This window comes from Triticum aestivum, chromosome 4D, assembly GCF_018294505.1.
Source record: "Triticum aestivum cultivar Chinese Spring chromosome 4D, IWGSC CS RefSeq v2.1, whole genome shotgun sequence".
Classification (NCBI taxonomy): Eukaryota; Viridiplantae; Streptophyta; class Magnoliopsida; order Poales; family Poaceae; genus Triticum; species Triticum aestivum.
Window position 1 is genome coordinate 30,902,871 of NC_057805.1, and position 12,784 is coordinate 30,915,654.

General features: G+C 45.8%; 1 protein-coding gene across 1 annotated transcript; it reads left to right on the forward strand.

Moving 5' to 3' along the window:
- The first annotated feature begins 5,688 nt into the window (after positions 1-5,688).
- On the forward strand, positions 5,689-9,524 carry LOC123095945 (BTB/POZ domain-containing protein At1g63850). The gene is made up of 2 exons (XM_044517515.1): positions 5,689-6,909; positions 9,054-9,524. Exons 1-2 carry the CDS (start codon positions 5,773-5,775, stop codon positions 9,339-9,341), a joined length of 1,425 nt encoding a protein of 474 aa, XP_044373450.1. The 5' UTR covers positions 5,689-5,772; the 3' UTR covers positions 9,342-9,524.
- Positions 9,525-12,784: the final 3,260 nt, after the last annotated feature.

Sequence of the window (12,784 nt, forward strand, 5' to 3'; positions counted from 1 at the left end):
ATGACTTAGCCCAGACATGGTAACTATTTTTGACTTTGGGGAGGGGGGTTGTTGAAAAATAACATTGTAAATTCTGTATAAAAAGCATGGTAACACTACTAGGAAAATGCCTACTAGTGGCGCACCAGTTTTGCCTACTAATGGCGCACCAGTGGTGCGCCATTAGTATAGCAGATACTAATGGCGCATCACGTCGTGCGCCATTAGTATATCATTCGGTGCTCCACTGGTATTCCCTCCAGGTGCGCCACTAATAACCTTATAGGTGCGCCACTAGTAATAAAGGAAGGTGCGCCACTAATAAGGGCTTAAATGCGCCACTACTAATGTATTTGGAAAACAAAAAAATCTAAATTTACAGAAAACAACCTATAAGGAAAAATAATTTAAAAACAAAAAATGAAATAGAATCATAATTTTTATTATAGTAAGAATATTACAATGTCTTTACAAGTTTCCAATAAAAGGAAAATTGCAAGGAAATAAAAGAAAATCCTAAAACTAATCTTCTAGTAATCTTTTCTTCTTTTTCTTCACTTTATCCCTGCAAAATGTAACAAAATAAACAGAAAGACAAACAAACTATTTATAACATGTCAATACTGTCATTTTTTATGCAGAACTAGATATGAGCATATATTTCCAGAATTACATGGTAAGTAGTGCAGCATCTGTTGTTAAGTAATGATGAGAATCTCAGGACACCATCATTGGCATGGCAAGATTAAGGAGCACCTGTTCTTATCAGTGAGAGTAGGAGAGAAAGAAAGAAAGTGAAGAGACCAGTGTAGCATCTGTCCAAATCAGATTTAAGAGAGAGGGAATTGGCAAGGAAAGATATAGTCCATAACCTGCAAGAAGAAATAGGCCATTGATAGCACATTTACTAAACATCTGCTGTAAGCAGAACACATACACCCACTTACACATGGGTACTATTCTGTATATAGGTACACAAGCACAACACATGCACCTGGTATAGATAGGAGTATAAGCATGCATCTAAATCATGTGAAACATATGAAATAGCTAATGCAAAGAAAGAATTATCACTACATGCAACCATCAGGACTATGTCATGTACAATATACAACTAAACCACCAGTAGATGATGTACTAAACCATACAAGAAATACCAATACATGGTATTTAGATAAAGACTAGTATATATCAAACACAATACCAGCTTGAAAGAGAAACTATAATTTTATACCACTACGGGAGCAAGTCATGAACTACAGAGTAATTGCAGTAAAGAGATGAATCAATATATGTTGATCATTAAGAGAGTTACAGCTATATACAAATGAAGGACTATATCCTTTATAAGATAACAAAGAAACATTAGCACTTATACATATGAACAAATAGAACCAGCAGCCAACTAATAAAGAAAGTAGCATGTGCTATATGACAGGAACAATAACATCTATAAGACCAAGATAATTGCAATGATAACAGTAGGGTCATGCCATCATTCGATCCAATCATTGCAGAACTAGTTGAGCGACAGATCAAATATAACAGTAGTTCCATTGGTTCAGCCAACAAGTTAACAAAAGTTTACTTCCTACTAATTTTGCAACTCGTGATAATAAAGAAAGTAGAGCTCGACATCACAGCAACAAAAGTGGTAGACTGGGAGCCTGGAACCATGCACGTCAAATCACAGAGCAGAAAAATAGCAGTACTACCTGGAGCAATAAGAAACTCAACAGACTGGGGCAACATTTGGAAGGAGACAAGCAAGTACTACAACAGCTAGCTAGGCTGAATTGAAGATTAAAAAAAATCATATGTTGAGCATGATTATACACGTCAAGGGAAGGGGTTCACGGCAGGGACCTTCAGGTCATGGCATGGCTTGCATCTCTCCTCCGCATGTGCATTGGTTTGCATCCAATCCTTGCAGTCCAATCCATGGACGTCCCTCCCTCCCTGCATCTCTAGAACAACACGACACTTAAATTTCATCAACTTCCGTTGCTACTGAATAAAAGAGGAGCAAGATGAATATGCTGCATAAGACATACATGGAGAAGCAAGCTGCTTGAAAACAGAGGAGATCCATGATGGTTGTTTTCATTCGCAACAGAAGAACTCAAAAAAATGCGCAAGTGTATGCTATCTATGGATACACCACCTCCACCAGTACCTAGCTCCCAAACTGAGAAAAGAAATCCATTCATATGCAGCAACCCAAACTTGACTTTGAGAAAGCGGACTGATTAACATTTTTTTGTTGCGTCGAATTTTTCACAAATAGAAGCACTCCAGCAACTATGAGAATAAATCATAGAGGCTGGCCGAACTAATTGGCGCACTCAAACGATACCTGAGAGCGGCCTGATGAACACATTGTTAGGGACACACATCTAGCTAGTTTCCTGTATATCAATTAAGCTACTAGCTTGGTTGCTTCTTTTAGCTAGCATACACGTACGGGATTTGTTATAGCATACATAAACAAACACACGTTTCTTTTAGCTAGCTAGGCGGAAGTGAAGATTGACCAAAATCACATTCATATCAAGCAATGTGAAGCATCATTATACAAGGAAAAGGGGGGAACAGAGGAGTGCAGCGGGGCTCACCATGGGGGTGCTTTAGCCGATGCAGTGCACCGCCGTCTCGCCGGAGTTTACCCGCCGCGTGCGTCCGCCCCGCAGCCACCGGGTGCAGGAGCACCGACCACGAGGCGGAGCCGCCCGTGGGACTTGCGGTGGGCGTCGGAGAGGGCGGAGCAGAGTCGCCAGCGACACGCCGGAGTTGGAGGGGACGCCATCCTCGAAACCCTAGCCATGGGGAGGGGTCGTGGGTGAGCTCTCGGGGCCGCGAGAGGCGGATCTGGCCGGAGGGAAGGGAAGAGCGGCGGCAGGGGAGCACGGATCTATGCTGCGCGCCGGCGAGGGCCGCCGGAACACGCCGGAATCGAGCGGCGTAGGCAGCGGCGGCGAGGGTTTTTAGTGGGTGGGGGGAGAGGGAGAGGCCGTGCTGCAGGGTGCCTTTTCTCTAGATGGATGGATGGGTGGGTGGATGGATGTGGGGTGGAGAGCTAGTGGCGCACGGGGTGACTGGTGCGCCATTAGTATTTTTGAAAAAAAACAAAAAACAAATTTTGTTAGTAGTGGCGCACCATGTTTGTGGTGCGCCATTAGTGTCTATCACACTAATGGCGCACCAGCACATGGTGCGCCATTAGTATTTTTTGGAAAAAAAGAAAAAAAATTGTTAGTAGTGGCGCACCGCACACTAATGGCGCACCAGCACACGGTGCGCCACTGCTATATAGTAGTGGCGCACCACATGTCTGGTGCGCCATTAGTGTGCATATTGCCTATGGCCCTTTTTCTAGTAGTGTAACATACGCACAACAAACCTGATAATTCACGCACAAACATCACAGTAACTTCTACCCAGGTGGGTTGTTTGAAAACATGCCACCGGCAACTTTCATGTAAATAGCATGGTACTATACGCACCGTATACATGATAACGCACAAACATCGCGGTAACTTTGACCCGGGGTGGGCCGGTGGGGGGAAGTGAGGAAGTTGTTTGAAAACATACCCTCTCCTGACAACTTCTGCTTAAATAGAAAGGTAATATAGGCACCGTAGACTTGATAACTCATGTATAAACACCTTGGTAACTTTGACCACAGGGGATGAAGTTGTTTGAAAACATACCCTCAATAACTTATGTGTAAATATACGAACCGCGGGCGTGATAACTCATGCAAAAACACCACGGTAACTTTGCCCCAGTAAAAAAAGTTGTTGAGAACATACCGTGGATGTGTAAACAACATGATAATGTACACACATCGGAGCTGATAACTTACTTAGGTCGGGCCGGTAACTATTTGCACGGAAAGAAGGTTATTAGAACATATCAACATGGGATTAAGTTTCGTAGGTCTTGTCGCGGCGGATTTTTTATGTGACAATGATTTTTTTGATTGGACCGACGATTTGAGCTACAAACATTTTGCAGTTTCAAAATATGTGAGAACATAGGATGACATTAGATTCCCCCCCCCTCCTAATGCATGCAAACATGCGCATGTGAAGAGAAAGTTGAAGAAATCATTTTCATGCCTGGTAATTTTGTGTGTAAACAGCATGATAATTTATGTACGACAACCGGGATAACTTACGTTGTACAGGCATGGTAACTTTTTACCTGAAAAAAAGTCATCGGAACATACCAACATGGGATCTAGTTTCGAAGGTCTCGTTGCGGCGAATCTTTTATGCGATTTCTTAATCGGACCGACGGTTTGAGCTACAAAACATTTTAAAATTTCAAAATAGGAATAATCATTTGCTGACATCATCTTTTGTCTTTTAGCTGCATGCATGCATGAATCATGAGTCAAGGATGTTTATTTCAAAAAAAAAGAGAGTCAATGATGTGCATGTCGCTACCACGGCGCGTGTGATTAGCCTGCATGACTGCATGCGTGTGTGATTAGCTAGGTAAAGAAAAATCGTTCGGATCTGTCCCTATATTCCTGACGTTCGGTAGATAGCACAGTCCTTAAAAAAATAAGAAAAACAAAGAGACAAAAGTAAACGAATGAAAATGAGAGAAAAAAATATTTTTTTTGAGAGAAAATCAGCTGTTGTACATGCGGAGAAACATAGGTGAATCGCTAAGATGGGTTGAGGTTGACCCATAAAAAGGGGTGAAGCACATCTTGCCTACCATTTGACACAGCGTGCGTCAAATATAGTTTACTATTACCGACATGTTAATAGCGGCCATTTAGGCTTGATTTAGATCAATTTTTGTTGTTGAAAATCTAAATCCTGACTAAAACAATAGTCATTGGACATCGTGTGGAACAATTTCCCTTTGAAAATCCTCTTGAGACTTAATATTTATCACTGTCTTTATGTCGTCTGGAATTATACATAAAAAATGATAAATTTAGACTGCGCCTTAATTGCTTTAATAATATAATAGATTTCATAGAGAAGTTTACCAAATCCTAGATTTTATATTTATTTCCCTGTGCTACGAAATTCAAAATCATATGATTTTTTTCTACCAAACTACCTTTTCATACAGTGTCAACATGCCAATATTTTTCTTTGGCAAAGACACAAAAATCACTTTAGGTGTCAAATAGGGAAGAAATTTTATTTTATGCCAAATAGGGAAGCAAATTTTAAAAAAGGGCCAAATAAGGAATTCTCTCAATTTTCTTCCATCCATGAAGAGCTACGAGATTTTCAAATTAAAGGAATAGGAAAAGTAAGGTTTGGGTGCCCTCTCCCCTCAAATCTTCAAGATTTTTTTATGAAGTCTCCTCACCTAATGCTAAGAATACTTAGAAATTAGGTCATTATGGACACAATTGTAAGTAACCCAGTATCTCCATTCCTATGAAACAGATATCATACATGGAAACAAGATCTTGAGGATTGAAATTATATGAAAATACTTAGAAAAATCTTGCAGGCCGAATGAGCCCATATTGATGGTTTTTAAAATTTTACTTTCAAAAGTTATCAGTGTGGTTGATTGATTGGGTGTTTTTATTTTATTTGCAAAAGAAAAAGAGATATTGATGGAGCATTTTGGAGGAGATATTAATGGGGTGTCATTATCTAGGTGGATCCTCCTCATCCTAATCCATTCCCCTGCTTCCCTTTGTCCTGTCCCCTCCAAAAACAGAGCAGCCGATTAACCGACGCACTCCACAGCCCTCCCCTCCCCTCCTCCCCGTCCCCGGAGCGAAAAAAAATCCCCAATTCGCCGACAATGTCGCTCCGCAAGCGCCAGCGGTCGGCGAGCAGCTCCCGCCTCTCCTCCCTCTCCTCGCCGGCGTCGCCCCCCCGCCCCGTCGCCTCCTCCGCCTCCGCCTCCTCCCCGCCGCTCTCGTTCCCCGGCGCCGACCTCCTCCTCCGCCTCCACCTCGACCCCTCCTCCGACGACGTCAAGCCCGACCTCGCCGCCTTCCTCGACCTGCACGTCTCCTCGGCGTCCCTCCTCCGGTCCCGCTACTTCGCGGCGCTCCTCTCCGACCGCTGGTGCCCCGACCCGTCCTCCTCCCCGGCCGGCCGCCTCTCCCTGGCCGTCCCCGCCGCGCCCTCCTGCGCCCGCCCCTTCCACGCCCACGTCGAGGTCGTGCGCCTCCTCCACACGCTCGACTTCGCGGGCACCATCCGCTCCCCCGCCGACGCCCTCGACATCCTCCCCGTCGCGCTGCAGCTCCTCTTCGACGCCTGCGTCGAGGCCTGCATCCGCTTCCTCGAGGCCGTGCCCTGGTCCGAGGAGGAGGAGGCCCGCGTGCTGGACCTCGCGCCGCTCCTCCCCGGCGACGAGGCCGCCGACCTCCTCGCCAGGGTCTCCCTCGCCCCCGCCGCCGCCGCCGCGGCGGGCGAGGCGGCCGCCAGGTCGCCCTCGGAGGCCATGCTGCACGGCCTGATCCATTCCGCCATCCACGGCCACCCCGTCCCCGCCGCCACCAAGGCGTTCGTGGCGATGCTCCTCAAGGACTACCCCTCCCGCGACTGCGTGCACAAGGTGCTCGACGAGGCGTTCCTCTCCCGGCTCGACACCGTCAAGGAGCTCCTGGGCAAGTACGCCAGCCCGGACTTCAGGATCGCCGTCGACAGCGACGAGCGAGAGGCGATACAGAAGTTGAACCTGCACTCGGCGGTCCTAAATGTGAAGCATCTGCTCTGGCTCATTGAGAGGATGGTGGATATGAGGGTGGCCGATAACGCGGTGAAGCTTTGGAGCGAGCAGGTCGCGCTTGCTGCTGACTTGCAGAAGTTGCTCAACGATGCTGACATGTGGAGGAACATGGCTCCTGGGCTCCCGATGCTTGTGACCAGATGCACGCTCAGGCTTGCCCATTCAGTTATGATTGGGGAGACACTGGTTCCTCGGCAGGTTAGTCTGTCTCCATGTTAGTCTATGATAGATGTTAGTACTTAATATGCTACGATGCTAAGTGCCTAACTTCCAATATGACTTGATTCTGTTGCAAATCAGTCAGTGAGTTATCCATATGTGACATCAGATACGCTGGTATTGTCATGCTAGATGATTTGCTACAGTGTTCGGGTTAGATATTATCGTATCTAAGTATGTCTTTGTGTGATTGTACATGTGCAGTAGCTTACCTGTGGAAATGATCTCATGCTATATTTGAATACCTAACTCTGCCTCAGCTTTTGCTATAATTTATTGATGGAATGCTTTCACAGATATAAGTTAGTGAATTAGTGATATTGACATTTTGTTAAATCTTAGCACAAAATATCAATAAGTGTACTCTATTCTTTATACTTGAGCCATGACTTGCATCTGGATATGACATAAGGCTGTAGGTTCTCATTCCCGTAATCATGGTGGTTTCCTGGTTGATTCTGATGTACTTTTAGGTCACATTTTCTGTAGGATTGACCATCTGTACTTATGTTGAAGACTCACCTAGAACATGATAGAACTTTTTGAAGTATTAATGTGCTGGTGCTTGCAGTAATAGAGTTTCATTCACTTCTTGCACTAATAGAATGCATTTCCAAGTTCTTATAGTAACGGAGACCCTACGAGGACCTGGAAGCTTGCATGTGTTCTAGGCAAAATTCTGGTGGAATTCTTCTAATAAAGGAGTTGATTGGTTGATATAGAAATATGTTTGTGGTGGGAACTGGAACTGGTTAAGAGTTGAATGAAAGGTATCTAATTAGAAAAATAGGTGGAGGGTCTTGTAGAGGATAGATAGGTAGCAGAATCCATTCAGATGGAAAGCTTTTATGAGGATGAATCAAGATTTGGGTAATTCATGCCTTTAGGTGAATAGAAAGTTACTTCTGCAAATATCCGTTGGGTCCAATAAGATAATGCACAGTATGGTGAAAACACGCCCTTCGAACTGGTTCGAGCTATTGGTGAATGGAGATGGTCTAAGATTTTCTTTAGTAAGAAGTGAAGTGGTAAATTTTTAGAGCAAATGGTTAGGATGAGTGGTTTCTCTTTCCTGTTTAGCTTTACAATGGAATATTGTTAGTCATGCACACTTGTGCATTTTCAGCCAGGCCCAGTGGAGTTGGCCTAAAAACATTTCTTTCTTTAAGCCTGCCAGATCCATCTCAAGTATTTATGGTCAAGGGCTAGCAGGGCCATCCGAATAGAAATAGGTGGTATGGGCTTTTTTTAGTAGGTCATCCTAGCAGATGTCCTAAAATCACAAGCACCATTTTATTCGTATCAATTGAATGTAGAGACTCCCCCATGTTGTGTATCGTAAATTCATAAGCTAGTGGATTTTGCTCCTGAAAACATCAAGACTTATGGGGACTTTCAATCTAACCCTTTCCACATGCTATCTGGTGCGATTAGTCGTTCGGGGCTCTCGGTTTGCTCTGTGCACAATGTTCGTGATATAATTCGCTGTAAAATCGATCCTTGGTTTTATCTGCTCATGCAGCTTTTTGCATCTATATCTGCTATATGAACTTGTTTATGTTTAAGTGTCCTGCCTGAGCCTGCAATTCTTTAGGCCTTGTTTGGATTACCATTTCGTCTCAAATACCGCTGTAGAAAAGACACAGATCTCCGCCCATCGTTTTGTTTCCAACTGGAAATCTGCTAGTCGCCGGTAAGATGCATGTGTAAACTAAATACGTCTGTATTTGATTACACCGCATCCAAGCGTGGCCTTAGTTGTATTTTGTCACACCCATTTGCACGCTAATTAATTGCTTGCTGTGCGATCTTTCATTCCACCACCTGCTTGGCATCCAGTGTGCACAGCCACTGCAGTTTTTAGTTCAGCATAAAATTTGAGAAAATGATCAGTCTCTGAATAGTTTGATGTATCGGAATGTAGCACTTCTTGTGACCCTGCCAATTATCTTGATCTACAGCAAAACAGAACTGGCAATTTATATATTCTGGACATCTTCTAGCTCTCTGTTGCCAGATTTCTTATAAAAACTCTTAGACTGTACTGCATCAACTTTATGCTTGTAGCATTGTTGTTGTATACCACTGAATTTGGGCTCTTATGCGGCATCTCTATTTCTCAGGTGAGGATGAAGCTTGTCAAAAGTTGGCTTCCTGTCCTGAATGTCTGCAGGGACATCGCCCAACCTATGCATAGTGGATACAAATTGTCGAACTGCCAAGAGCTGGAGGAGACATTTCTTAAGATCATCTCCACTTTATCCGTCCCAGATGCTCAGGAGCTGCTGCAACAATGCCTTGGGTTCTCAACTCGCAACGTCGATGACTGCCAGCATTTGGTCACCGCCTTCAAGACATGGTTCAGGCGAGCTTCCAGGGATCCACAAGGTCCACAAGGCGGGGAAGACTGAGAGATGGAACTGACGCTAACGTTTTCAAGCAGCGTGCTCCGTGCCTCATTGTACAATCGAACCTGTAGTTATCTGTAGGCGTCCTTATCCTCGAATAATCTGAAGTTTGTTTAGCCTGGTGCCTGTCTTTTGTATATAAAATCCTTGATTATGCACTAAGCTAAGCTATTCACCACCTTCTGAGATACTAACTGCCACTGGTTTGTACATATCATCCCCACTCGATGTCAAACAGACAAACATGGACGAGGCCATCGAGCAGGTGAGATCTGCGCTAACTTGTCTTGCTTGCTGTGCTCTGTCGTGTGGGATCCATCTTATTTATGTGTCTGGGACTCTACCGTACCACAGTAGATATCTATCTAGACACCTTTTCCCCTTTATTTTGAACAAGCAAAGGCGCTCAAGGTGCCATTCATTTCTCTTAAAAAATATTTTACATGAGTGATGGCGTCTGTTAAAGCCTGGATAAGGGGAGAATGCCTATCAGAGGGAACAACATTGGTACATATGAACCTAGAACTGTGTGAGTCAAGGGAGACCTTACCGCTGCTGTTTTCGCTAATATACCGTCGTCGGTGAAGAGTGATGCTTGTATCCGCAGCAAACTTGACACCCTGTGCTTCTGCTTGAAGTGGTGAGGCAGTCTGGACTGCAATTGCTGAAATTGTAGCTTCCATCCTGCCTTCATTTTGTTGCATCTGCAAGTGTAATCCAAGACCTATATATGTATTCCCTGAGTTCTCATTCCCCATTTCATGCCAGGCAGGGTTCGTGAAGGTCTTGTTTGGAACCTGAATGCCGCTAGCATCAACTGTAGTTTCCTCCATGAAGTTGCCTTGTCCCTGTGAGTCATTGTGAGCCTTGCTTTGGTGATGTTTCCTGAAGAGTGGAGCCCCTTTCTAAGAGCATCTTCAACAGCCACGCTAAATAAGCGCTGCGCCGCAAATTTGCTCTGTTTAGCGCACGCGCAATCGGTAGAGGGGCTCCAGCGGACGCGCAATAAGCGCGCGCGCGGCATATAGAGTTGGGCGCGCGGTCCGAATCGCCATCGCGCGCTGTGTATTTGGTGCGCCCGCTTCCGCGCGCCGCACTCTCTCCGCCGCACCACCTTCGCCCCGCCCGCGCCGCCGCCGGCGAATTGACCCGATGGATGCCCGCGCCGGCACCCCCTCACCCCTTCCTACAACCGCGACCCCTCCTCCGCCGCCGCCACCGCAAACCCTAGCGCGGGGAGCTTTGGCTTCGCCTCCGCCGGAGCTCCTCCAAGCACCGGCATCGCGCGCGGCCTCTTCATGCCGCCACGAATGACCTCGGCGGCGGGTGGCGTCGCGCCGGTGCCCGCCGTGAAGCCACGTGCCCCACTCTCGAAGCTCCCAAATGCGGCACGGCCGAAGAAGGGCAAGGCATCCGCGAAGAAGAACAAGGCGGCGGACGGCTCCAGCTCCTCGAAGCCGTCGAGGAAGAAGCTTGTAGGGCGTGCGACGGGTGCGGCTGCTACCGAAGCGCCGGCGAGCTCACTTGTTGAGCCGGCGGCCGACGCGCACAAGGTGTTCGAGGAAATGCCCCAAAGGTATAAAATTTCGCCAACTTTTTTGTTGTTGTTATTTTTTGAATGCATACATATAGATAGCTTACTTGCTTTGTTCTATATACTTTGTAGTGTCAACGATGAGGCATATATGTCAACTATGGGTGTTGGCTCCAACAATTCGCATTGGTCTCAAACCAGTGACATGCATTTCGATGACCATGAGTTCGAGGTGGACGAGGATGGTGAGGGCATTGTCGACGCACTGAAAGGAAGAAGAGGCAACTACACCAACGAAAAAGACGTCTTGCTATGCAATACTTGGTTGCAAGTGTCGAGGGATCCATCCGTTGGAGGTGATCAAAGTAGAGATGCTTATTGGAACCGGATGAAGGAGCACTTTGATCTACACAACAAGAGTGGAATTGACCGCTCCGCTCGATCTCTTCGTTCCCGGTGGTCGACAATCCACAAGGATTGTCAAAAGTGGGCAGCCGCACAAAAGGCGGTTGACAAGTTGAACCCAAGTGGCACTAATGATGAAGATGGGGTAAGTGCCATTTCATCCATGTTCATCATGCTTGTTGTTGGTGTTTTTAGTGCTAACTTGTTTTGTTTTTATGTAATTGAATATTGCACAAAACTTGTTCAAAGGAGAGGAGAAGCATAGCAAGAAGGGGAAGATCAATAAAGGAAGACCATTTACCTTGCCTCATTACTATGAAGCGTTGACGGATGATGAGAAATGGAAGAAGCGTGATGATATGGATGATTTGGATTTTAGCAACAAACGCAAGCGAACAATTGATTTGGATGATGATGAGGGGGAGGCATCAAGTGATGACGGCAAGAGAAGCCCCACACCAAACTCGGTTTCATACTCGAAGCCAAAACGACCGGATGGGATCAAGAAAGACGCAAAAGAAAAGAAGAAGAGGAAAGGAGATGATGAGCTAAAAATGCTATGGAAGCTATTGTGAAGGCAAGAAAAGAAGCCAACGAGGTGAGGAAGATGGCAAGGAACCAAGATGCCGCGGCCGAGGAGAGGAGGGTGGCGGCCGAGGAGAGGAGGGTGGCGGCCGAGGAGAGGAGGGTGGCGGCCGAGGAGAGGAAGGTGGCATTGGAGGAGAGGAAGGTGGGCATGGAGGAGCGATCAAGATTGTTGGACTGGGAGAAGTACTTGTTCTTCTTGGACACATCTATCCTCAATGAGGCGCAAAAGGAGTACGTCAATCTTGCTCGTGAAGAAGTATTGATCCAAAAAAGAGCCATGATTCACGACATGGGTGACGGCGGCCTTGGCGGCATGGGTGGCGTTGGCCTCGGCGGCATGGGAGGCATCTGTGGCTTCGGAGCTACCATGGGCGGCATGTTGGAAATATGCCCTAGAGGCAATAATAAATGGTTATTATTATATTTCTTTGTTCATGGTAATTGTCTATTGTTCATGCTATAATTGTATTGTCCGGAAATCGTAATACATGTGTGAATACATAGACCACAATGTGTCCCTAGTAAGCCTCTAGTTGACTAGCTCGTTGATCAACAGATAGTCATGGTTTCCTGACTATGGACATTGGATGTCATTAATAACGGAATCACATCATTAGGAGAATGATGTGATGGACAAGACCCAATCCTAAGCATAGCATAAAAGATCGTGTAGTTTCGTTTGCTAGAGCTTTTCCAATGTCAAGTATCTTTTCCTTAGACCATGAGATCGTGCAACTCCCGGATACCGTAGGAGTGCTTTGGGTGTGCCAAACGTCACAACGTAACTGGGTGACTATAAAGGTGCACTACGGGTATCTCCGAAAGTGTCTGTTGGGTTGGCACGGATCGAGACTGGGATTTGTCACTCCGTGTGACGGAGAGGTATCTCTGGGCCCACTCGGTAATGCATCATCATAAT

Coding starts and splice junctions, on each gene's coding strand:
- LOC123095945 (XM_044517515.1), top strand. CDS start 5,773: ATGTCGCTCCGCAAGCGCCAGCGGTCGGCGAGCAGCTCCCGCCTCTCC. Junction 6,910..9,053: donor AGACACTGGTTCCTCGGCAG/GTTAGTCTGTCT, acceptor TCTATTTCTCAG/GTGAGGATGAAGCTTGTCAA.